At 37.4% G+C, this 26664-nt stretch overlaps 2 protein-coding genes and 1 pseudogene across 2 annotated transcripts in view; 1 reads left to right on the top strand and 2 right to left on the bottom strand.

The window, feature by feature from the left end:
- On the bottom strand, positions 1-14348 carry TWF1 (twinfilin actin binding protein 1). Its single transcript, XM_072798254.1, has 9 exons — positions 14202-14348; positions 11835-11912; positions 8614-8792; positions 7545-7640; positions 6117-6221; positions 4360-4485; positions 3745-3895; positions 3462-3583; positions 1-2189 (listed from the first exon to the last, which is right to left on the bottom strand). The coding sequence occupies exons 1-9, from the start codon at positions 14224-14226 to the stop codon at positions 2019-2021; spliced, it is 1053 nt and encodes a 350-aa protein (XP_072654355.1). The 5' UTR covers positions 14227-14348; the 3' UTR covers positions 1-2018.
- Positions 14257-26472, bottom strand: LOC140617012 (dnaJ homolog subfamily A member 1 pseudogene; annotated as a pseudogene).
- TMEM117 (transmembrane protein 117) overlaps positions 14429-26664 on the top strand; it is a 496249-nt gene continuing 484013 nt past the window's right edge. Inside the window, exons 1-2 of the mRNA XM_072798249.1 lie at positions 14429-14621; positions 14730-14863. The gene's annotated coding sequence lies outside the window, so the exon portion shown is untranslated. The remainder of the gene's footprint in view (positions 14622-14729; positions 14864-26664) is intronic.

Here is a 26664-nt window from a genome sequence, read left to right as displayed (position 1 = left end):
TTTAAAGAGAAAAAAATTTATTGCAATATAAAATGCACTTTTATAAAATGTCCACAGAAGGCATGTAATTCTTCACTGCTATATAAATTTACTGGGAATACTTTAATCACCTTCTATTGTTATGATGATGTCACCTAAAACATCCTGTAAACAATGAGTTATACTCTATAACAAATGCATCACTGATTTTCAGCAATCTTGGTTTAATAATAATTAGTTTAAGACTATATAATCACATCTATATTCTGGAATGTCCATTTTCTTTCATGTAGTGTAGTAGAATTTAGACTATAATTGCACATGAATGGTACAGAAAAACATTCACTACCAAATTAATTTTATACCTTCATGACAGGTTTTACATTCTTTCTGATTGAAAATACAGCTTCAGCTATGGTCTGCAATGCAGCTCTAGGATTCTCAATGCAGTAGTGTGTGTGTGTGTGTGTGTGTGTGTGTGTGTGTGCGCGCGCGCGTGTCTATGTGGGCACCCATGAAACAACCTAAAGTGTATCTTTAGTAAACAAGTGCAACATTACTGCCAATCACTTTGCATGTTTAAATAGTATAGTCTGATTATTTGTAAACAAACAAACCCCACACAAATACCCTTAACTCTAGAAAAAAAATCCTGTCAACCCATAATTATTCTAATAGGCTTTACTTGAACACACATTGAATTTTTGAAAGGTGCATATAGTACCTTAGATAATAAGGTATAAAATGTGTTTCATATTTTATACTATGAAATGTGCATTTCTAATGTTTTATGCAGCATAAAGTTTAGATCAAGAAATTCTAAATCCTGGATCCCCACAGTTCATTTAGAAAACTCTCAAAGTTATGGCTCTTGCAGCAGGTTTATCAGATTTAACATGACGAAGTGTCCTAACTCCTTCCCTATTTCAAGTATCCAAAAAAAAAAAAAAGGCTCAAAATTTCTATGGGTTGTACTGAAAATGCAAACCTTTAAAACAGTTAAATGTGCTCTGAAATAAGATATAAATTGAAACAAGATCCCTAAGTGTTTAATTTCTGTTAGGCTGATTAAGTACTGGGACTTTCAAACAATTTTATGAAATCTGAGTATTTGCTCAGAAGTAATAAAGAACATAATAATCTGCCTATTAATATATGGTTCTGGAGAAAAATCAATCTTGATGTTTAAGACTTTTTCAACATTATTGACTTTAGTTTTGTTTTTTTAATATTAATTTAATATTCAATCTGAACATAAATATTTGGCCTCAAACTACTTATAATGGAATGACTTACTTTTGAAAATGAAACTTTTTAAAGCACTAGAAAGAGAATTTACTAAAGCTGTTTAAATGTCTTTCAACGTCATCAGAAATCCTGCAGTATAGAAAATATATGGTACCTTTAAGGTTTCAGAATGAACTGATCTTCTGAAATTTTAATGCCATTTAAAAAACCAAAAATGTCAAATAGAAAAGACTGCTGCAATAAAGCACAGTTTCTAAAAGTTGCAGACATGATCCCACAGTCTGAGAGCACTGCTTCTCAGAGTCAGCAACGTTTTACCTTTACCTAGGCACACTAGGTTCTCAGCTGAGAAAATAATCTAACCTGGTCCTTAACATATTCATTTAATGGTATGAATACTTTAAGGTCTTTCTCCCTTCAAGAAAAAACTTGATGTCTCACTAAAAAGTAGTAAGGAGTGTATCTTAGTTTGAGACATTACTTTCTGGAACTGGCCCAACTGTATAAAATTTTAAGAAGTGTGTGAAAGTATGGAATCACTATTACTCTGTGAAAAGAGTGTGACAAAATTAAACATCACTATGTTGAACGCTTTTCTAGCTGTAACTCAAAAATAGAAATCATGAGTCTTCTATAACCTTAATTTTAAAAACACACAGAAGTGAAAAGTGCTATTTTTCAAAAAGTACAATTTTTCCCCTACTATGTATCAACATGGAATGATTTCAGTTCTCCTGTACTAAAAGCTGGACTTTTAAAAAACTAGTATTGTAATGCTTAATATAATGACTTTAATCAGCAGCGGCTTCACTTTCAGCTGGACCCCTTATAAGTCTTCGAATTCCTCTTTTTCCTGCAGGACCTTTTGGTTTTGCAAAACTTTGCTTATGTGCATGCTGCTTTGGGTGTACTTCTTCATAAAGGAAGTCTGCTGTCAACTCATCCCCATTGTCTATCTCAATCTGTAAGAGATGGAATTGGTAAAGTGTGATACTATACGAAAAAGACAACATTCAAAACCTAGTGCAACCATGGTGCCAGTTTTCAGGTGTAATAAATATGTAACACCTATTCTAGCAGGAGAGTATCAAGGACCATATGTAAATAGTTTCACTTCCACATTTTTTGGGGAGGGAAACCCCTCCCTGGGGTTGTGAGTTGCCTGAACACATAATCAGCAATAATCATTTTCTATTTGGTTCCTCTTTCTTCTTCTACCTAGTATATAAGAAGCCACCACTATATTCTCAAGTTGCTCTGCTTTGGTACACTATACATATCCAAGAAACATTATTCATTAGCGCCTTTGTTACTTGAGTCACTTGAAATTACTCTAGAACAGGGCCAAATTTAACCCAAATTAAGAGGTGCTTTACATTTTTACAGGGCTATAAACATAAAATAATAAAGCAAACAAGAGTATGTAACAAAGACTATATGTAGCCTGGTGAAACAGAGTATTTACTATCTGGTCTTATAGTAGAAAAAGTCAGCCAGTCCCTGCTATACCTTCAGATCTTAAAAAGCATAAAGAGAGAAAAAAAAAAAAAAAAAAAAGCATAAAGGGTTAGTACCCAATACACTGGCAGTTTGTAGGGATGTGTGTTTTAATGGGTTGAAGGGTTCAAGAATAAACCACATCTTTACCCATGCCTCATTTGCATTTAAGAAAATAAATTTAATTAAATTGGTAGCTTAGCTCCCCAAATGCAAATGTTTATGCCCATTCCCTCCTTACTCAACAAATAGATTCTCAACCATCCCATGGTTCAGTTACAAATGGAGATTCTAGTTCCTTATTAATAGCAAGTGTTGAGACAAGCACAGGTATGTAGATCTAGCAGCACTGTCCAGAATTTTCTGCAATATGGAAATGTTCTCTAAATTCTGCACTTTCCAATACAGTAGCCACTAGCCACTTGTAGCTACAAACACTTGAAATATGGCCAGTGTGATTAAGAAACTGAATTTAAATTTTATTTAATTTTAATTTATATTTAAATTTAAATAGCCACATGTAGCTTAATGGCTGCATATTAGCATAGATCTATAAGGAGCCTGGAGCAATGATAGATCTTCCCCAGGCACTTAGAGTAAAGGAGACCCTGAAGATTTATGACGAGAACAAGAAAAAAATACTTTCATTAATAAATCATGATACATCATGAACTACATGAAAAAGACAATAAAGATCTAACAAATACTGAAATTTAAAAATAAATAGGTAATTTTACCTTTCTAATGACATCCATTTGTAGTTGTCTTTCTACAATTTCTAGCAGAGGGCTCTTGCAGCTAGAATATAACATCCGTTCTCTTATACTGCATGTGTATCCAGGCATTGAATAAATAAAAACTGTAAGTCAAAATAATAAATACAATTAGCATTACAACAATTAAAGCAAATACTAAACTTCACAGAATTATAGCTAAGTCTTCTGGGCAAGAGTGAGAATACAGTGTTAAAATACCAAAAAGCCAACTGAAAGTAACATGTTAAAGCAATATACTATATACCTATGGACTCCAAATAGTCTCCTTCATGGGAATGTTTATACAGGAAGAAATGGTAACGTGCTGAATCCTTGGGAATCCTCTTTGGCAAATCTTTTAGTTCTGTATTTGTTGTGTTGGCCAAAATTATAATTTCATTTTTTATATCTATTTCCTGTCAATAAGAAATAGCTTCATTAAAACAGATACACAGCAATTTAAAAATTGTAATAAAAAAAACTAGCAGAGGGACGCCTGGGTGGCTCAGCGGTTTAGCGCCCGCCTTCAGCCCTGGGCGTGATCCCGGGGTCCTGGGATCGGGTCCCATGTCGGGCTCCCTGCATGGAGCCTGCTTCTCCCTCTGCCTGTGTCTCTGCCTCTCTCTGTCTCTCTCGTGAATGAGTAAATAAAATATTTAAAAACAAAACAAAACAAAACAGAACAAAAAAACCTAGCAGACAAGGGGAAACTTATACAGGTTTGACTTTTCACAGTGAACATATATTGTCTTGTAGTTTTAAGAAAATGAATTTAAAAAAATCAGGAAACAAAACAATTTTAAATCCATTAAAAATAAACCTTATATGAACCATGAGACACCAGAAAGGACTGCCATTTCATAATTATCATGTCTCTTACCAATTGCACATAGTTGAGCTGTCTGTTACTTAATTTTTCCAAAGCCTGAAAAGCTTCTCGAGAAATAGGAAATGCTACTCCTTGTAGTGTTTGATGCTTAGTGTCCACACCCACGTCAGTTTGTACCTAAGAATGACAAATTTAATTTATTGAAGTTTTAGCACTTACCAGTGTCATACAGCAAAGATAAGAAACCCAATCTCTATCAAGTGTCATTCCACCCTCGCCCATTTTAATATGACTAACACTTAAAATACTATAAACTTAAAATGTAAGTAATTTCTCACATTTGTTCACGTTCTGCTAGCATTCTGTCAACATGCAGAGTGCATGACACATCTTTATGAAATGCTGGGAGTGAATATTTGAGTGAGTATGCAGTGTTAGTGGGGCTTTGGGGGGAGGCTGTTTATATGTTTGGTTTGGCACATTTGCAATGAACTATGTAAGTTCAAGTTTCAAGTGTCCTCAGATTACAAGTTTTAATTACAAAATTTTATTTGATAAAATTTATGAACATGTGGTATATTATGTGATATGTATCAAACTTTACTTTGTTCTGTTAGACATAAAATGCAACACAAACACCATGCATTGAATTGAAAGGAGTACGAACAGTATACAAAGACACAACACAGCTCAACAAATTATATACTACTGCAGAAGTTCCAGACTCAGGGCTTACATTACTAAGAACATGGGTGGGCAAATACTAGAAAAGAGTATTTCAAGAAAGCTTTCAATGCACATGTTTTAAGACTTTTACAGGGTCTCATTTGCAGTGTTGCAACAGAAAGTCAAATAGAAATTTTACTTTTAGAAAAACGAATGGAGATTCTACAGCATAAATGATACTGGATAATGAAAACATCATAGAACATATGCAAATGCATACCCCAATACGATCCTCTGGGCTCTGATTGCAAGGAATAAAACAAACTATCAAACTTGTAAAAAAAAAAAAATCACATAAAAATCTTCACTCAAATAACTTGAGTTAAAATAATATAAAGATAGATCCTTGCTATCAGGTTAATATGAAATAATATTCAATCACTTTCCAGACTGAATCCTATTAGTCAGTTACTCAGACTAATGAATAGTTTCCTGCTACCTGTTCTTTCCTATAAAATCCCAGTAGAAACACAGTAGTTATTTTAACTTGTAATTAGAACAGCTGCAGTGAACACATTAGAAATATAAGCTATAATATGGATGAAAGTTATTGACTCTAATATAACTGAGTTAAACAAATACTCAAAAAAAAAATCTCCCATATATACATATGCATACATATGCATGCATCTATGTTCATAGAAGTTAATTTATAGAGCTTCTAGAATTACTAAATATAGCATTTACCTTTTATCCTCTTTAGTCACCAAACAAAATAATGTAATAAAATAGAACGTAACAAAACAAACCTACTTTGGCAACCTCATTAGACATGATTCTTTGCACTAAATGGGTAACACACATTTTCCCATTTATTTTAGTATTCAAAGTACAAAGTTAAAAAAAAAGGTGTGCTGTCAACAGGAAAATATACTATTCTGTAACATAGATTACAAATACAGGAGGAAACTACTTATGAAATTGGTATGAACTTTAATATTTATTTTAAATTTTTTTCCTGAACAATCTTGTCTCTAAACTATACAGAATAAATGTAAGCTACCTAACTTACCTCTACATCTAATTAATTAAAAATATTTTTTCACTTAAAACCTTGCAAGAGTATCAAAACTGTAATTTACCTCATTAATTTTAATCTGTCGTAATTCTTCCTCAGCTGCAGTCAGTGGGGCAGGAGAAGATTGTGATAGCAAGTATTTTTTATATCCATTTAATGATACATCTTCCTGTAAACACAGAAATGGACTGTCATTAGTTATCCTCTGGAAGTAAAACCTCCGTGAAGTTACTTTAAGAAAAACATTATTAATATTTTGATTGAAAAATATTACTATTTATTTTTCAAAAGTCCTGTATTGTACAGGTTTCAAAAAACTTTAAAGGGGAATATTTATACTTCATCTCCTAAGTTTTCCAATTACTAAATCTTTCGTATGAGTGTTATGGTGGTGATGCCAGTCACATTATGAACTTGGTCATGTTCAAGTTTATAGGACAATTATAATTAACCTGGGGAAGTCTGCCCCATAACTATTCAATAATCAACACATTCAAAAAAAAATAATCAACACATTCAGATTCTGAATTCTCTATTATAATGATTTATATAATTTCTCTAAGCTATTCATAGAAAATGACTGTAGTTCTTATTTAAAGGAATAAAATATTCTGAAGAGGTAGACTTTTTCATCAGAATTTTGTGATTTAGAAGACTGAGAATAGAAAGAGTTGAGAAACCAGGTCATCAATTACTGGTGAATAAGCAAAATATCCCCATCCAGTCTTGTGGTCTATCCACTAGGTAATTTTACTGTTGAAGAAACATTTCAGTTTTCTTAATTTTGTGTATATATGTATAAATATGTCTTTACCACATTCATTTTATAACAAAGTAAGTTCTTAATCACAATTTAACTAATTAAATGTATTAATTAATCAACTATCCCAATAAATTACACACCTCAATGTTCCTGGCTTAAATAATATGCATAGTTACTGCTTCTACAACATGGGTATAAATGTCCAAAATATCTTAAAATTATTCTCTTTCAAGTGGTCTCTCATTTTACTGAGCCTGTTTCCCTTCCCTTAAAGTGAAACGGTTGAACTAATAAATAAGGCGTAGAACTAGAAGATCTCTAAGGTATAGGATAGTTTCTGAAGACTAACAAAGGAGATTCCAACATATTTTAAAAAGGTAAATACACAGGACGCCTGGGTGGCTCAGTGGCTGAGCGTCTGCCTTCGGCTTAGGGCATGATCCTGGGGTCCCTGAATTGAGTTCCACATCAGGCTTCCCACGGGGAGCCTGCTTTTCCTCTGCCTACGTCTCTGCCCCTCTCATGAATAAATAAAAATTTTAAAATCTTAAAAAAAAAAAAAAGGTAAATACATGTTTTAGTTAACTTATCATATGAAATATAATAACATTTTCTCTTATGCTTACAGATTCATTAGTCTGATTTCATATCAATTACTGATTACCTAGGAGTTCTTATATTGGTTTAATTGCAACATGTGGAATCCACATAAAAATATAAATTTTGTACCTTTACTGTTCCAAAGACTTCATCTTTAATGTGGCCACCTCCAAATTCCTTTTTCAGAGTTGCTCTTGTTGCTGCATACAACATTTTTTGACGAACCTAGTTAAGTTGTAATAAAGTTTACTTAGCAGTTTATAGATGAAAACTATCACTGCAAAAAAAGTACTTTCTGAATATATTAAAATCTTCAAGCACATTAAACATAAACTGTGATAAAGCTGAAGTGTATGGGCTGTAATATGCTGAAGTACAGGCGCACAAATAGCCATCATAACACTTCATCTATTAAGGTAGATTTCACTTTATAATATGTCATGTTTCACAAAAAGCGAGAAATTAAATTTTAAAAAATTACTCACTTTTCATAGTATTCAATGAATTCAATGTTTAAAAAAAAAAAACTACTTAAAATACTACTTTAAAATACGAAGAAGAAAACATCACTTGAAATGAAGTAACCTGGATACTGACATTTTACTCCAAGCAAATCTAGATCAGATGTTACTCAGCTGTTTAAGACTCAAATGTTCATGGCATACCTATGGCATATACGATTCTATGAGAAATACAAAGATGAAAACAACTACAATATCAACTATTATTAAAGAGTCTAATAGAACTATTGAAAACTACTAAAGGTAACTGCCAACCAACAGGAATAGCTTTATAATACTGCACCGTCAAATCCCGTAGTCTGAATCCGTCTACTAACCAACTTTCCTAAAAGAAATATTGTGTTTGCCTACCATTTGAATGGTAGCTAATAATATTTAATGTAATTTTTGATTAGCTCTCAGAATTATTCAAAGTATTACTCTGAGCACAGTCATTTATATATAATTGCCAAAGATTTTTCAATTTAAAATAAAATAATTCTGTTGATTTCAAGGTCAAGACTTCTGAATCTAAGTATATTACTCCCAATTACCAATATAAGGATTTTCTTCATGATCATTCCCTTTCATGGGAAATAACTATTGCTTCTCAACTTTCTCTTGGCCTAGGAATATTTCAGAAAAAAGATCTCTAGCATTTAACATTAAGCAAAACAAATTACAAAAAAATTACTTACATGAGAATGATCTGGAGACCAGGCAATAAATATCCATTCATATCCCTGGGCATTCTGAGAATCTAACCTGAATAATATATAGCACGGTTGCTTGTCCTCCAGTAGGGGTAAAACAAAGGAATCATAATCTTTATCCCAGGAATCTGAAGGCTGACTATATGATCCAATCACAAGTTTCTCTATGAAGAACAATTTTTAAGACACATGAATTGTTTTAAATACCAAATGGTAATGAAGAAAAAAGAATTAATAACACAGTCATCTCCTATTATCATTCATATCAAGATGTTAAAAAAAAAAGACTGCAACACAAAAAATAATTATGGTATAAAGCATTAAAAACAGCTATGGGAGCACCTGGGTGGCTAGTTGGTAAGCATCTGCCTTCCACTCAGGTCATGATCCCAGGTTCCTGGGATTGAGGCCCATGTCGGGCTCCCTGCTCAGCAAGGAGTTTGCTTCTCCCTCTCCCTCTGCCCTGCTCTCTCTCTCTCAAATAAAATCTTTAAAAAAACAGATATGAAGATTTTGTAACATGGTAAAATGTTATATTTAAAAATGACAAGAAAGGAACATATGATACAATTTTATTCATATTTAAAAGTAAATAGTTGAGCTGGATGGTTGAAGAATGGCTGATTATAGTCTATTTTCCAAAATGTTTATGCTCTAAGTTATCAACAAAATATGTACTAAATAGGGCAGCCCCGGTGGCATAGCGGTTTGGCGCCGCCTGTGGCCCAGGGTGTGATCCCGGAGACCCAGGATCGAGTCCCATGTCGGGCTCCCAGTGTGGAGCCTGCTTCTCCCTCTGCCTGTGTCTCTGCCCCTCTCTCTCTGTCGCAAAAAAGTACTAAATAAGTATTATGGTTCAAAGACAGAATTTCTGAAACACTGAACTGTACAATAAGAAATATTAAAACTAGGTTTAGTTTTTATTTGGTCATATGTTGGTATTTTTTAAAAGATTTTATTTATTTATTTATTCATGAGAGACAGACAGAGAGAGTGAGAGAGAGTGAGAGGAAGGGAGGGAGGGAGGGGCAGAGGGAGAAGCAGGCTCCACGCAGGGAGCCTGATGTGGGACTTGATCCTGGGTCTCCAGGATCAGGTCCTGGGCTGAAGGCGGTGCTAAACTGCTGAGCCACCCGGGCTGCCCTTATTTGGCCATAGTGCTACAAATGAAAAATTTTGTCCAGAAGCGTATGTTGGTGCAGCCATTTGGCAGAATCAAGTTAAATTGTGAATGTTCTCTGCATAGAAAATCTTGCACGTATATACAGAAGTGTTCACCAATAAGAGAATGATCACATAATTTGTAGCAAAGTTATATGATGAATTCACATTTAAAAATAATTGGTGGGGCAGCCCCAGTGGCTCAGCGGTTTAGCACCACCTTCAGCCCAGGGCCTGATCCTGGAGACCCGGGTTCGAGTCCCGTGTCAGGCTCCCTGCATGGAGCCTGCTTCTCCCTCTGCCTATGTCTCTGCCTCTCTCTCTCTCTCTCTCTCTCCTGTGTCTCTGCCTCTCTCTCTCTCATGAATAAATAAAATCTTAAAAAAAAAAAAAGTCAAAAAAATTTTTTTAAATCTTAAAAAAATAAAAATAATTGGTGAAAAAAAATAATTGGTGAGCTCTCTGTCAAAAAATAAAATAATGTTTACAGAAAAAAGGATACAGGATAAGATGTCAGTTTACATGAACTTAAAAACTCAGAACAGCACTGTAAGTTACATGAACTTAACTCAAAACAGCACTATGTTATCTACGGATACATATAAAAACACATTGCAGAAATATAAAAACTCCTAATATAGTTGCCACAGGAAGAGGAGTCAGGAAGTAAAACTGTTTAAAGGGGATGCCCGGGGATGCCTGGGTGGCTCAGCGGTGTCTGCCTTCCGCCCAGGGCGTGATCCTGGTCCCGGGATGAAGTCCCGATCAGGCTCCCTACATGGAGCCTGCTTCCCCTTCTGCCTGTGTCTCTGCCTCTCTCATGAATAAATAAATAAAATCCTTAAAAAATAAAAAAAAAAAATTAAAGGGGATGCCCTTATATCACAAAAATGTGAAGTTTAAAAAGAGCTAAAGCAAAAAATAAAAAATTAAATAAAAAATAAAATAAAAATAAAAAGAGCTAAAGCAAATATAAAACATTAGCAGTTAATTAAAGAGGAGATGGAAGTATTTATTATTTGTAATTTCCTTACTTAAAAAATTTTTCTCAGAACAAAAAGTTCAGAAAATAATGAATTAGGAGAGTGTCATTTTCCTCTATACTGATCTAGTTAGACAAACTTCCATTTTATTCACTTAACTAGTCAGAAGTGATGGCATTTAAAATTTAGCTCAATATTCCTAAAATATGCTGCTTTACAGTATATGTTTATTCCTATCAAGAGTGGTTTTATATATATATATACACACACACACACACACATAACAACTGCATATTTTTCAACCTGCACTAGTATTTTTAATATTTAAGTGGAAAATGGAAAGTAAAGGAAATTTACTTCCAGTTGGTAAAAGAACAAGTTATTTTTCCAAAACGAAATATTTCCAGGTATTTAAGAAATTAGGCCAATGGAGTATTTTAAGATTTTCATTTGTGAGAATATTAATTTTCCAAATTCAAATATAGCCAAATTAAAAGATTCTCCCACCCAATCAATTTCCCCGCTAATAGAATTATTTTGAACAGATCAATTTATAGTTTGTTACACTCTTAGGACTTTGTCCCAAAACAAGAAAGGGGGAATCATTTCTCCAGGACAGAATGCAATCCAGTGGAGAAAATGGGAGTTTGAAATCTTTGTTTCTACTTCAAAACTAACTTTACTAAGTAACAATTCTCAAGTAATTGTGGGGCTGAGAATCACCTGTCTACTGATTTCCATTCCAGAGATGGAAGCAGACATTAGAAATGGGTTCTGATACAGAAAATGAAACACAAAAAAGTACAAAATGTCACACCAAAAAGACATCTTTCCGTTTCACTGAGAGTCAACTGCAGAATTCAGAGGGCAGGCAGCGGCCAAAGGGACATGAACAAATGTACAAGATCCAAGTTGCCTACAGGCAAGCTTTGAACTTGCTTTGCATTAATGAATAGTTCCAATCACTGACAATGGATTAGAAATATAAAAATATAATACTCAAAAAATATATATATAATACTCAATCTAAGGACAAACAATATTTAAAAATGTATAACTAACCATTTTCAATAGATATTTTTAGAAGTCTGTATTTTCCATTTCTTGCTCTGGCAAAGATATCCTTAACATCTTCACTTGCTGTGGAAAAAGGTAAAGACAAGTAAACCCATTTTTTATACTTATGTGTTACTACTTTCAAATGCTATGAGAGGAAATGAATTATAATACAAAGAAAAAAATCTTGATCATGTAGCATCCCCATATCAGTAATTTAAACTATAAAACTTAAAGGTATAACACCGTGGATACTGTATACAGCTAAGAAATATTAATATAGCTTAAAAGTATATTAACTCTAATCTGTTTTAGCTAGAGAATTCCAACGCAGAAATAACACTGGGAGTGAAAATATTAAAGTTATTCAAATCCGATAGGGGTGAAAAAAACACCTGTATTGCTTTTTGACTGAAAACCTTTCATTCTCTTCTAGTCCAATGTCAAGGTTATAAAAAAGATTCAATAATTCATTTTTATATTTTCACATTAAAAACAGTAAGTATCTGATATCCCATCCTGATTATGCAAAAAATCAATAAAGTGCCTTCCAGCTTGCACTTCTGGTAGTATTTCCCTAACTCGTATCTCTCAAAAAGATAGAGTTATGTTTACTAAAGCAAATATATATTTAATAATCCTCCTGTTCCTAATAGAGCTTCAATTTCATTCTGGTTTCATTCTTGAGTTGTAGGAGAGCAAAAACAACCATGTAGGTAGTGATTGCTACCAGGCTCAAACACGAAAGTCAGTAACTACATATTTAAATGTCAAGCCAACTCAAGACAAATAAAACAAGTGCTTTTAGGTCTGAGAGTATTTTGCTTCTGTTTGTGTGTGCAGGGAGAGGTGTGGGGTGGCCAGAGGCTCCCACGAACAAAAAACACAAGTAAACGTTCATCTGGGAAAAAAAATTAGTTGCTTGTGTGTGTGTGCGTTTTGCTTGTGTTTTTTTATGTGTGCAGCAAAACACATTTTGCTTGTGTTTGTGTGTGCAGGGAGAGGTGTGGGGCGGCCAGAGACTCCTACGAACAAAACTCAAGTAAATGTTCATCTGGGGAAAAAAAATTAGTCGCTTGTGTGTTTTTTGTGCTTTTTTTTTCTTGTGTTTTTGTGTGTGTGTGTGTGTGTGCAGCAAAACACATTTTGCTTGTGTTTGTGTGTGCAGGGACAGGTGTGGGGCAGCCAGAGACTCCCACGAACAAAAAACACATGTAAATGTTCATCTGGGGAAAAAAAATTAGTTGCTTGTGTGTTTTTTGTGCTTTTTTGTTTCTTGTGTTTTTGTGTGTGTGTGTGCAGCAAAACACATTTTGCTTGTGTTTGTGTGTGCAGGGACAGGTGTGGGGCGGCCAGAGACTCCTACGAACAAAAAACACAAGTAAATGTTCATCTGGGGAAGAAAAGAAAAAAAAAAAAATTAGTTGCCTATTAACAGGAAGAGCGTGGGTTCGTATTACAAGCACTTGTTAAGTCGTGGCGAGTAACCCCGGGGTATATGATTTGGTGGTGATGAGGGGGAGCGCCTCCAGACTGCCCACTGTCAATCCAGGAAAATAATGGAGGTGCCGATGTACAGTTGCACGCCCCAGCTGCCTTCACGGGGTGACTCAACACAGCCCCGCAGATCAGCCTCCTCGGGACTTCTCCTCGGAACACAAACTCAGGTTTCCATTTTGGAAGAAAACGCGGCAGAGTTTGGGCAGCGCCTTTAACGCGGGGCGAGAAAGATTCCGGTGTCTCTCGCTTTACAAGCAAGATCCTGCAACGGGGCAGCCCGGGAGGCTCGGCGGGTCGGCGCCGCCTTCAGCCCGGGGCCTGACGACCCTGGAGACCCGGGATCGAGTCCCGCGTCGGGCTCCCTGCGTGGAGCCTGCTCCTCCCTCTGCCTGTGTCTCTGCCTCTCTCTCTCTCTCTGTGTCTCATGAATAAGTAAATAAAATCTTTAAAAAAAAAAAAACAACCCTGCAACGATCTCCTCTGCACAGTTTAAGGAGGGCCGGCCCGTCTGTCTAGAGGAGCCCGGCCGCCCCGGCTGCTTCAGGTCGCCCCCGCCGCACCGACCCGAGGAAAGTTGGGCTGCGGGCAGGGGCGGCGGCAGGCACGCCCCCTCCGCCCAGGCCTCCTCGGAAACCAGCTGCCTGCGCTTCTGCGAATTTCCCGTCGGCCGGGAACGTGGCGGCGGCCGGGCCGGGAGCGCCGCAGGCAGGCAGGCCCCGAGCGCCGCGGGACCGGGCCGCCCCCGAGACCGGCTCCCTCCCCCCGCCCCCCCCTCCCCCCCCGGGGGCTCTACTCCAGCCCGGCTCGTCTCGCAGCCGGCCCGGGGCCCTCCCGGGAGCCCCTGCCCCCGCGGGCCGCTCGGGGCGCCGTTACCTTGGATGCCGGTCTGATGGGACATGGCGGCGACCGCGGGCTCCCGGCTCCGGCGCTAAGTGCTGAGAGCGGCCCCGGCCGGCGCCTCCAGGAAGTGGTGGCTCCGCCGCCGGCCGCGGCGCGTCATCGGGCTGCGACCCGCGCGGCCGCCCCGCCCCGCCCAGCAAGGCCCCCCGCGTCGTCGCGCGCAGGTGGCGTCAGCAAGCCGCGCCCCGCCTCCCCTCGGCCGCCCGCGGTCCCGGCCGGGACACCTGCTCCTCCCGCCGCCCCGCCGCAGAGCCGGCGGGATGGCTTTGCCCTCCGCGGTCTGCCCTCCGACCCCGACGACCCCGTCGCCACCGCCGCCACCGCCGTTCGCTAAGATGCTCAAAAGTGCAGATGACCTTTTTACTGAACATGCATTTTCAATTTTAAAAAGAGGTGCACTCAGTAGCTTCCTTAGTCCACTCTTCCCGTAACCTATACGATCTGAAAGGTCACTCCCTGCCCCATTTTTTAAAAAGAATTTTATTTATTTATTCATGACAGAGAGAGAAAAAAGCAGAAACACAAGCAGAGGGAGCAGCAGGCTCCGTGCAGGGAGCCCGACGTGGGACTCTATCCCGGGGCCCCAGGGTCAGGCCCTGGGCCGAAGGCAGGTGCTCCACCGCAGAGCCGCCCAGGTGCCCCCCCTCCCCATTTTTTTTTTTTTTTTTAATGACGAATAATGTCTAGGTGGTCTCCCAGCAAAATTTGCCACACTTTTAAATTAACCTCAGACTGTTAATTTTTCTTTTTTTCTTTTCTTTTTTTTTCCAGTTGGGTACATTTAGAGACCCAAGTTTTCCTGTCCGTTCCGCAAAGACACAGCCATTAGAAGTGAGATTAGCTGACTTGAATAAACTCCTTTGTGGTCAGTTTTATCATCGCAAACGAGGATTGTTGCTCTGCTTTAGGACTGGGCGTTTAATCATCCCGATTATTCAGGATTCGTTTGGATAAATTTGTAAGACAGCAGCAGACAGTATTAAACATTCTTTTCAATTCTCTGCTGTCCAAAACACGTGTTTTCCTTCTCGAAGGTAATTTTATTTTATTTTATTTTATTTTAAGATTTATTTATTTATTCATGATAGACATAGAGAGAGAGAGGCAGAGACACAGGCAGAGGGAGAAGTCGAAGGCCCTTAGAAAACTGGGTCTTTTGTTTTTATGGCCTTGAACTGACGAATATACAAAATTACAATCGGCTTATCAACAAATACTTTCTCCAGCCAATAAGTGCAAGTTAGCAGAGTCACTCTTTAAATACAATGTATTTTTAGTCATTAACTATCAGGCTTGCAATTTTTTTTTTTCATTAACTATCAGGCTTGCAATTTTTTTTTTTCATTAACTGTCAGGCTTGCTTTTTTTTTTTTTTTTTTTTCATTAACTATCAGGCTTGCGATTTTTTTTTTTTCTCTGCCAGGACCACAGCAAAGGAGGTTGCTATGTTCTGTTTCTTGTTATCTGGACTCTGTTTCTCAAACAGACCTTCATATTGTAGAATAAGCGAAATTTAGTCTGAGTTTTGTAACTTGTTTGGATTTAAGAAATGTGGGGAGAGTTTCATTCTAACCAAATCCTTCCTGACTCAACAGTTCTTTCTGATTTAGCAGTTTTGATTGCTTTGTTGAGCAGAGAGAAAATTGCAGAGTTCATCTTCAACTTTTTGACCGATTCATATCCTGGTGACTAGGGAAAATTGCCTAAGGAAGTTGGCGTCGCTCAAAAATACTGATAAGGGAAAATAATTATCCCATGTTTATGCTTAGAAAAAACCATGGTATGATCAGCTCCAAAGAATAGGAAAGTCCAGTTAAGTGGGGTAGGACCACTCTGGAATGCATCAGAAAAATGCTTATCTTCTGGCAGTAGAGGAGTCTCACTTGAAAGCTGCAAGGGCCTTGGGTGCCTTGTTTTCAAAACAGCAAAGTTCCTCTGAGCAAAACACGGAATTTGAGAAGGGAAAATATTTCCTAAGCTATAAAAATCATGGCCAAAATGATCATTTTTACTGCCCATCAGTGTTTCTACATAGAGTTAAATAATTTCCTCTATTTTACTATTTTTATGTATATGCAAAGAAAATGGATTTTCTTTAATGCTTTCATAGGATGTTTTATGAAAATATTTCTGGTCCATATTGACCATACACTTAAATTTCACTAATTTATTATGTATGATGTTTATTTCAGATTGGGTTAAAGTTTGGCATTGTACTAACTTTGGAGAAATACATACAGTGCTACTGCTGTATATATTTTACCTGCGTAAGCAAACAGATTGTAGTAGAAATCCTGTTCCTTTGGTTAATCCCTCTTGCTTACATCTTTGATTTGAGCCCAGTCATGACTTCCTGCCTTAACTTTTTAAAAAGATTCTGATCAAATACATAGAACATAAAACTTATCTTCTTCACTATTTTTAAGTGTGAAGTTCAGTAGCATTAAATACTTTCACCCTATTGCACAACCAACCTCCAGAACTCTTCTTATTTTACAAAATTGAAACTCTGTGTCCATTAAACAACTCCCCTTCCAACACAGCCCCCAGGCTCTGGCAAAGAACATCCCACTTTCTGTCTTTATGATTTTGACTACTCTAGTACCACATGTAAGGAGAATCAGCTTTTTTTTTTTTTTTCTTTTTGTGACTGGCTTATTTCGCTTAGTATGATGTTCTCAAGATCTATCCATGTTGTAGCATGTGAAATTTCCTTCCTTTTTACAGCTGGATAATATTTCATTGTATGTATACATCCTGTATTTTGTTCATCCATTCATCTGTCAGTGGGCATCTGCGTTGCTTCTACCTTTTTGGCTATAGTGAATGATACTGCTTTGAACATAGGTGTGCAGATATCTATTTGAGTCCCTGCTTTCACTTCTTTTGGGCATAAAAGAGAAGTAGAAGTACTAGATTATGTGGTCATTCTATTTTAGTATTTTTGAGGAAACTCAATACTACTTTCCCTAACAGTTGCACCATTTCTCATTCCCCCCAATAGTACGCAAGGGTTCCAGCTTCTCCACCTCCTTGCCAACAATTGTTACTTTCTGTTTTGGCTTGTTTGTTACAGAGGTCATCTTAATGGATGTGAGGTAGTATCTCACTGTGGATTTGACTTATATTTCCATGATTAGTGATATTGAGCATCTTTTCATATATTCGTTGGCCATTTGTCTTTGGAGAGATGTCTAGTCAAGCTCTTTGCCCATTTTAAAATTAGGTTGTTTTTGAGTTGTAGGAGGACTTTATATGTTCAGATATTGACCCCTTATCAGATATATAATTTGCAGACATTTTCTCCCATTCTGTAGGCTTCTTTTTCATTCTATTGATTGTGTCCTTTCATGCGCAGAAGTTTAAATTTTTAAAAAAAAATTTTAAAAAGTAAAAAATAAATAATAAAAAAAATAAATGTATTTATTTATTCATGAGAGACACAGAGAGGCAGAGACATAGGCGGAGGGAAAAGTAGGCTCCTCTCAGGAAGCCTGATGAGAGGCTTGAACCCAGACCCTGGGATCATGCCCTGAGCCACCCAGGCATCCTCAGAAGTTTTAAATTTTGATGTAGTCTAATATGTCTTTTAAATTTTTTTCTTGTTTTTCCATTTAACTTTAGGATATCTTTGCTAATCTTCTGAACATCTTCTAGCTTTTTTCCCCTAAACTTTTACTAAATGTCTTATAAATACCATCTAACTTTAGGATTTAACTTTAGGATATCTTTGCTAATCTTCTGAACATCTTCTAGCTTTATTCCCTAAACTTTTACTAAATGTCTTATAAATACCATCTACGCTTTCTATATACACTTTCTTACGTCTCACTCCTTAAATCCATCATTTCCAAAGCGTGCTGAGATGCCCCAGCCACAGTGACAGTGCCACAGTACTATAAATTTTTTAGGGAAACACAATAGTGCTTGATGTCAAAATATTAGCCTGAATAGTTTGGATTTTCAGTAGTTGCTGTGATAAAAGGCAACTACAGGTTGAAAATCAATGAGGAACAGGAAATGACAGTGGCTACTGTCAATCTAATTCCAGAGGGTAGGAAGTTGTGTAATGTGTAATAGATGCATACATCCCATTAGTAAGTAATTGTGACTATTTATTTATTTATTTTTATTTTTATTTATTTATGATAGTCACAGAGAGAGAGAGAGAAAGAGGCAGAGACACAGGCAGAGGGAGAAGCAGGCTCCATGCACCGGGAGCCCGATGTGGGACTCGATCCCCAGTCTCCAGGATCGCGCCCTGGGCCAAAGGCAGGCGCCAAACCGCTGCGCCACCCAGGGATCCCCATAATTGTGATTATTTAAAACTATAATCAGTGGTGTCTGGGTGGCTTAGCTGGTTAAGCGTCTACCTTTGGCTCAGGTCATGACCCTAGGGTCTTGAGATTGAGCCCCACGTAGGGCTCCCTGCTCAGGGGGCACTCTGCCTTTTCCTGTGCCCTTCCCCTTTACTCATGCTCTCTCTCTCAAATAAATAAATAAATAAATAAATAAATAAATAAATAAATAAATAAATAAATAAAATCTTTAAAAAGCAAACCTAAAAACAAATATTTCTTCTTTTAATTTTTGTGTATTACTTTTTCAAACAGCCACTAAGTTGCTAGTACATAAATATTAAGTTGTTTGGAATTGACTCCTTAATAAACTGCTCAGTATTTCTTTTGACCTAGGAACACTGCAAAAAATTTAGTGAGATACAGAAGTCTCTGTGAACTGGTAAAGTTTGGGAACCTCTGTCTTATAACCTTTGCATGTGGCTTTACTCACATTGTTTTATTGAAACCATTTTCTTGAATATGACCAGAGTCGTCCTTCTTAATAGCAAAGTCAATTCTATTTATTCTCAGATGTTTTACTAGTTTCCTATGGCTGCCGTAACAAATTAGCACAAACTGGATAGCTTTCAAACAACAGAAATGTATTCTTTCATGGTTCTGGAGCCCAGAATCCAAAACCAGGGTATCAGTACAGCTGCCATTCTTCTTGAGGCTTTAGAGGAGTATCTTTCCTTATCTCTTCTAGCTTCTGGTAGCTGTTGGAACTCCTTGATTTATGACCATATCACTTCAATCTCTGCCTCTTCGGTCATATTGCTTGATCTCTTCATTTCCAAATTAGGTAACATCCACAGGTTCCAGAATTAAGATGCGGGCACATCTCTTTGAGGGAGTGTTACCATTCAGCTCACCACAGATGTCTGAAGCTTCTGATCCTCTTGATCACTGCTTCTCTTTCTTTGATGCTGCACTACACTGATTTTCCTCTTAACTTGGCTGGGCCACGGTGCCTAGTGTTTTATTGTCAAACACTGTGGGTGTTATTGTGAGAGTGTTTGGGGGATGAGATTAACATTTAAATTGGTAGACTTTGAGTAAAGCAGATGGGCCTCATCCAATTAGCTGAAGGTCTTTTTAGAACAAAGACTGATTTCCTCGGAACCAGAAATTCTCCAAACAGACTGCCTTTGGACCCGAACTACAACTTCCCTGAGTCACCAGTCTGCCAGTTTACCCCATCAGATTATGGACTCACCACGTTTCCACAATTGCCCAAACTAATTTCTTAAAATCAGCCTGCCTCTCTCTCTCTCTCTCTCTCTCTCTTTTTCTCTCCACACACATTCTATCCATCGGTTCTGTTTCTCTGGAGAATCCTGACTAATGCCCTTTAACTCCTTTCTGTGTCTTCTTTACCTCCCTTTGTTAACATATGTAAAAAAATAAATTCTTTATGTCTTTAGCAAACTAACCCTCCTCTAGACGTCAGTGTCTCTCTATCATTTAAAAGCTGGCCCTTCTAACGGCCTCCAGACCTGGGAGGACTTGCTTATATTAACCACATTTCTGGTGTCAGATGTAGAAGTAACAAAGATGATGATTAAATGCTTTATTTTAGAACCGTGAGGCTCAACTCTTTTATAGTCAATCCATACTCGGTAAATCACTCTTTCCAATTACTTAGCAGAATTCAGTGAAGCATTAAACAGAGTAGGCAACTAATGATCAATAAAATAAATTATTTCATGTACCCGGTTCCCTCACTTATGCATATTTCAAATCTTCCTTTTCTCTCTCTTTCTTTCTTTCTTTCTTTCTTTCTTTCTTTCTTTCTTTCTTTCTTTCTTTCTTTCTTTTTCTTTCTTTCTTTCTTTCTTTCTTTCTTTCTTTCTTTCTTTCTTTCTTTCTTTCTTTCTTTCTTTTCCTTCCTTCCTTCCTTCCTTCCTTCCTTCCTTCCTTCCTTCCTTCCTTTTCTTCTTTCTCCTTCCTTCTTTTTCTTTCTCTTTTTTTCTAATTCTTACAGATTCAACTGATTTTGCTTCTGAAATCAAAACCCTCCTCTAGATTTCCTTCTTTGTGTCTTGTTGCTCTACTCTTCTTGCCTTACCTTGTATTATTTTCTCTTTTGGCACCACTTTGACAAATCCATACTCAGCTGTCCAGTTCATTTCTTGAAATCCTTTTCTAACTGGTCAGTCCCCTGCATCCTGACTCTCAAAGCCTCCTCACTGCCTACAGAATATAGTCCAAGTGATGTGGAGAACAAAAGCATAAGAAAAAAAATTAAACTTCCTTACAATTTACAGCCCATTGACAAGTCCTTGAGACAGGTGGAGTCACATTCCTCAAGGAGCTTAGCTACCTCAATGTTAATGTTTTGCTAGAGGCAAAAGGCAACCTTAGCTTGACATCAGCCCCACCCCTACAACCCTGTAAAAAATCCCTTTGGAAACTTCTTATATCTCTATCCTCCCAAAATTTACGTTAGCAATCATCCTCCAAGCATATGGTCCACTGCTATACATCTGAAGGGTCTCATGACTATCTTACAAAATAGTAGTAAATGACCTTTCCCTAATAACATCTAGCTCCAAAGTCCTGGGAACCTTGCTTCCAAATTTCTTAGAGACTTACTACCTCCCAACTTTAAAGTATGTAATCAGCCACTTCTTACAACCCCAGTGCAGCTCTTTCTGCCCACAAGTCCCGTCCCCATGCCTTAATAAAACCACCCTTCTTGCACTGAAGATATCTCAAGAATTCTTCCTTGACTCTTTTTTCCTGAACCCCCACATTACACGTCATGAACTCCTCGGCTTGGCACCCAACACTCTCTAAAATGTCTTCCCCAATTATGCCCCAGGCTTCAGTCAAACTGACATAATCATTCCTAAAACTGACACTTTATCATTATGTTTTCCTAATCTGGAAGACAAATCCTCCCTCTCCTAGCTATACCCCCAGATCTTTTACTGCTATCTCTGGCTTTCAATATTGAAGCCATCCTTTGGAGCCACAGCAACTTTCATGAAGCCTTTTCTCAATCTCAAATATATATGAAGCCTTGTTTCTTCCAATGCCTTTACCATTTTGTATGTCTATTTTAGCGCTCCTCTTATTCTTTCTTGTGGTCACAAATGTACATAAACTTATCCTAGTCTGTGTAGTCCTTGATACCAGGGACTTTTTCTTGCTGCTTTTTGTATCTCACATGCATTTAGTACTCATTCAATTCATTTGTTCATTCATTCAGCATATTAAGTGCTCTGAAAACACTTCTGGAATTTAAAAAGGCTTGATGATTTTCGTTTTGCACATAGAAATCGATGTTGCTAAGTCACTCATCCTTTGCAAAACTAGGAAATAAGAGTGCTGAACAATTTTCCAAGAATGCTTTTTTATCAAGTTGTATGATTCTTTGGTCATTAAAATGATTATATATTCACTCAGTAAAACTACTGTTGGGGAACACTTCCAATTTGTTTATGCAATTAAACTGAATTTCTTTTGTAAAATCTGCATTGTAAGATTTTTCTTTAAAAAACTTAATTTTTATGGTAATTATGTTTTTAGAAGTGACTGCTCAGATAGTTATTAAAATTGCATCCTCCAACCTTTACCTCTTTCTTTAAAATTAGCTGATTTAACAGTGGCAACCTACTGTTGGCCCTATCAACTTAGGTATACTTATTTCCAGTTATTTATAGTGAATCCTCTGCTCCAGCCGTGAATATTTTCCCACTTTCCCTCATCTATTAAGTCTCCAGTTATTAAACATTTGTCAGAGCTGTCATAATATAATTTGTATGATAGTTTATAGTTTTCAACAAATATATATAGACTTATTTGAGCACCAACACAATCCCATCTAAAAGGCTGAATGAAATATTATCAGGTTTTATTTTTTACCTCCCGAAGATTTGGAAATTGAGGCATAGAGAGGGGAAATCAGTAAGTTTCAAGGCTAGGACAAGTGTTTGTAGGTGACAGAAACCATCTTAAGACAATATACACAAATAATAGGATTTATTAGAAAAGTACAGGAGAAACTCATGGCCTGGCTTCTTCTTCTGTGCTTCCCTCTTTCTTTTTCCCTCTCCGAATCTTTCTACTTATACAGTCAAATGGCAGAATGTGGCCGCCCTACACTTCCCAAGTTGACAGTCACATTTCTAGCCACATGCAGAGATTAGATGTTTGTAAGTTCAAATTCCAAATTCCATATGATTTACCCTGCTGGTTCACGTGTCAAATCATCCTTCATGGAACTGGCTGGTTTACCCAGTACACACTGCCCCATGAATGAAAGTCAGTTACCACTGAGGGGGTGGTAGGAATGGATCTTGGGTTTGGAAAACAGGCTTAGAATTCCTACTTTTTACAATTTGATGGAACTGGTCCTTAGAAGCTAAGTTGTAAATCACAAATTCTAACATATACAGAGGCAGTTAAATAACATAAATGAATGAAGCTGACAAATGGAGACTGTGGTACCCAGAAAGAGAACAGGATCCATCTAAAGGAGCTGTTGCTACTCAACTCTAGGTTATAGATACTCCTTGGGAATTTGGGCTCAGGCTAAATCTTCTGATTTTCTTTCTTTTTTTTTTTTTTAATCTTCTGATTTTCAAATGAACTCAGAATTGGGATTTTATCTAAAATCTCTATATATATTGATGAAAGTGAATCATTTCATTTTATTTTGTGAGATAATTATAAAGAGCTATACTATTTGCTTTAGGCTTTTTGCTTTTGCTTTAGGCAAGAGCTATGCTATTTGCTTTAGGCTTTCCTACAGAAGAAACAAACCCTATTATAGGAGAGAAAGCCACATAGAAGCTATATGACCACGAACTAAATTTGTTAACCTTTCTGAGTCTGAATTTTCTCTTATGCCAATACCTACCAGTTTCTCATGGTTGTCATGGAAATCAAGTGAGATACAATTTTATAAAGTTTTAACATGTGTTAGGTGCTCAATGTACAGTAGGATAGTTAGAATTAGCCATAGTACACTAGCAGTGTTAGTATTAGTACACTACTGCTAGTTAGAATTAAATCCCAAACAATACAGCGTGTCCAAAATACTGTCATTAAAAACAGAACAAATAAAGTTAGATTGAATTTCCTAACATCAATAGTAATGATCTTGGCTTCTTATATAAGCTCATAAAACCACAATGTCACTGTTAATGTCTATATCTTATTTAACATTTTCTTAGAGTTATAAAGCATCAAATAGGAAAAAGAACTCTTGGTCTTAAAAAGTAAATATCGAGCATTAAGTAATTTAATATGAATGTAACTGTAATCCCCAGCAATCTGTAATAAACACCTGGCAAGGTTGCTAAAATTTTTAACACAATAGAATGTGTCACAGAAGATTCTTTCATTCCAGTCAGGCTCTGTGGTGTCTGAATGAGTCACCGAGGAAAGAGAACAAAGAGTTTGGGTTAAAGATCAGTTCAAGCAAATAATATCTCTTTATTACTCTCTCCTGAGTGAAATCTGGGCTGAGGTAATCTTAATAAGTGATGTGCACTTTGTAATGATAGGAACTGGGAACACTTTGGTTCAAAACAGTTGTTGATAATGATAAAGCTGCATACTGGAATAAAAGTGCAGGAAAGCACAAAGCAACTGGCTTTTTAATGTACTATTTATAATAGGATTTTTCACCCTGGTTTTAAGAAGTGTCCTAGCAACAGAATCTTAAACCTCATTGTTATGATCTCTAAGGTCTTCATGTGGGTAGGTTGGTTTAAATGGCTAATGGGAATATTTGCAAACCACTTGGAAAACAGAGCATTTTCTCTCTTTTCATTGTTTCTCTGTCTTTTCTAGTGATGCTAATTAACACGTAAAATGCTCCTCTAACGTTTAAAAGGCATGTACAGAAAAGCCTCCCTAATAGTGCGTCTACAATGGGGTGCAACCTTCTCTGTCTTCTAAGTATTTTTGTAGACACAACAGAGGCAACTCTAGTGTTTCTACATGAGAGGAATTTAGGCCTGGAATCTACAATCTGGTTGGAAAGCAGTGTGAAGGGGACTATGAAGCTGAGCTTACACCTTGCAGGGGGGTTTGTGCTTGTGTGTGTGTGTGTGTGTGTGTGTGTGTGAAATAAATTTGAGAAAACCATCCATATCAAATAATTTGGCCAGGGTGGGGGTGGGTACAGCCAGAGCTAAGGGAGATTAAGGAAAAGTTAAAATCCCTTCACCCTTATCCTAAACTATTCTTTGGAGATGCCTGGAAACTGTAAGCCACATGGTTGGGATCCAAAATAGATTAATCTTTTACTAAATGCTGAAAAAGACTTTATATTACAGCTTTGATGTATGTATTCTGGGGTTTTGTTGTTGTTGTTGTTTTTATATTTGAGTTTATTCTTTTAATTTTTAAAACAGTACTATAGTTGAATATTAAAACAAAAACAATAGCAAGTAGAGAGCTATGATCATAGTCCTTCCCTCATTCACTACTGTGTATAAAATGCCGGCAGCAGTATTATTCACTGGCCCCATTAAGAGGTCTGACACTGAACACCACCCCTAGGATGATGTTCATCATCCTATGCTTCCCCATCTTTCCTGATTGGAAGCCAAGTCCACCAGTTCCACCTGGTCCATTTCATCAGTCTCTTCTATTTCCTTCCTCTCAGGTAGGAGTTTTTCCAGCAAAGAAAGTTTATCAGGAGGGATCCCTGGGTGGCTCAGCGGTTTGGTGCCTGCCTTTAGCCCAGGGCATGATCTTGGATTTCGGGATCAAGTCCCACATCAGGCTCCCTGCATGGAGCCTGCTTCTCCCTCTACCTGTGTCTCTGCCTCTCTCACCCTGTGTCTCTCATGAATAAATAAATAAAATCTTTTTTAAAAAAAGAAAGTTTATTAGGAGAGGGAAAGCCATTCTTGGGGAAGTTTACCTTAAATTTAATGATTAGGCGACCCTTCTCGTATGGTCTACGATAAATTGGCATGCCTTTGTTTAGCACACGCTTGATATCCCCATGCTTGACAATCTGACCTGGATGAGAGGTGATGACGATGGTTCAGCTGTCAAGAGTAGATAATGGCTTTTGAAAGCCGCACAGGGCTTCAACCAGCTGTATATCCATACACATGAAAAGGTTTTCTCCTCCTCGAGTAAAAACAGCATGGTCCTTCTGGTGTAAAACAATGATAGTATCTCCTGGTTCCAGTCCTGGTTCTTGGTCTCCTTCACCATGGAATGTTATCTTCTGGCCATCTTTCATGCCTTTGTTAATATGCACTTCTAGAATCTTCTCTCAAACTGTCTTCCTTCCGTTGTAGCTTTCACATCTATCTTTAGGACCGATCCCTTCCCCATGGCCCTGGCACTCCATGCACACAGATTGAATTTGCTGAACCATTCCAGGTCCTATCTGATGAATTCTTATTTGCATTCCAGTACCTCGGCAATTAGGACAACATTCGACTGCTCCTTTCTTACCACCTCGGCCTTCACATTTATCGCAAATCACATTCTTTTGCAGAGCTAGTTTTCTTGGTTACTGAGAGCTGATGTACAACATTTTTACCTCTCCTTTCTCTCTGCATCCTTCCTCCTCCTCCAAAAAGCATATCAAAGATGTCCGTGGAGGAGCCAAAACCACCACCAGCTCCACCTTCTTTAATTACCTGTTCTCCTCCTTTGTCATATAATTCCCTTTTCTTTGCATCAGAGAGCACTTCATAAGCTTGAGAAATCTGTTTAAACTTCTCTCCTTCATTTGGATTATTATCCGGTGGTACTTCAAGGCCAGTTTCCTGTAAGCCTTTTTCAATTCCTCCTGGGTGGCATTGGGTTTGATCCCCAAAACATCATAGCAAGTGGTTTCTTTCATCATTTTCTACAGCTGGTGAGAGGGCAGAGGCCCGTGTGGGGGAGCGGGAAGCAGAGCGTTGCTGGGTGAGGCTTGGGCAGCTGCCGCTTCTCCACATCTCACTGAGCATTCTGGAAAGTTCCCTGTATTCTGTTTTTTTAGGAGTAGGCTAGATGAGGGTGGTGACCTTTATTTAGATATACGCCAATAAGGGAGTTAACTCTTCTTACATTTTTTTTAAATTTTTTTTTTATGATAGTCACACACAGAGAGAAAGAGAGGCAGAGAC

This window comes from Canis lupus, chromosome 25, assembly GCF_048164855.1.
Source record: "Canis lupus baileyi chromosome 25, mCanLup2.hap1, whole genome shotgun sequence".
Classification (NCBI taxonomy): Eukaryota; Metazoa; Chordata; class Mammalia; order Carnivora; family Canidae; genus Canis; species Canis lupus.
Note: the sequence above shows the minus strand (reverse complement) of the source record. Positions and strands in the feature narration are given on the sequence as shown.

Coding starts and splice junctions, on each gene's coding strand:
- TWF1 (XM_072798254.1), bottom strand. CDS start 14,226: ATGTCCCATCAGACCGGCATCCAAG. Junction 4,486..6,116: donor GACAGATTAAAATTAATGAG/GTAAATTACAGT, acceptor TGTCATTCTTAG/GTACAAACTGACGTGGGTGT. Junction 3,584..3,744: donor AGACTATTTGGAGTCCATAG/GTATATAGTATA, acceptor TTTGACTTACAG/TTTTTATTTATTCAATGCCT.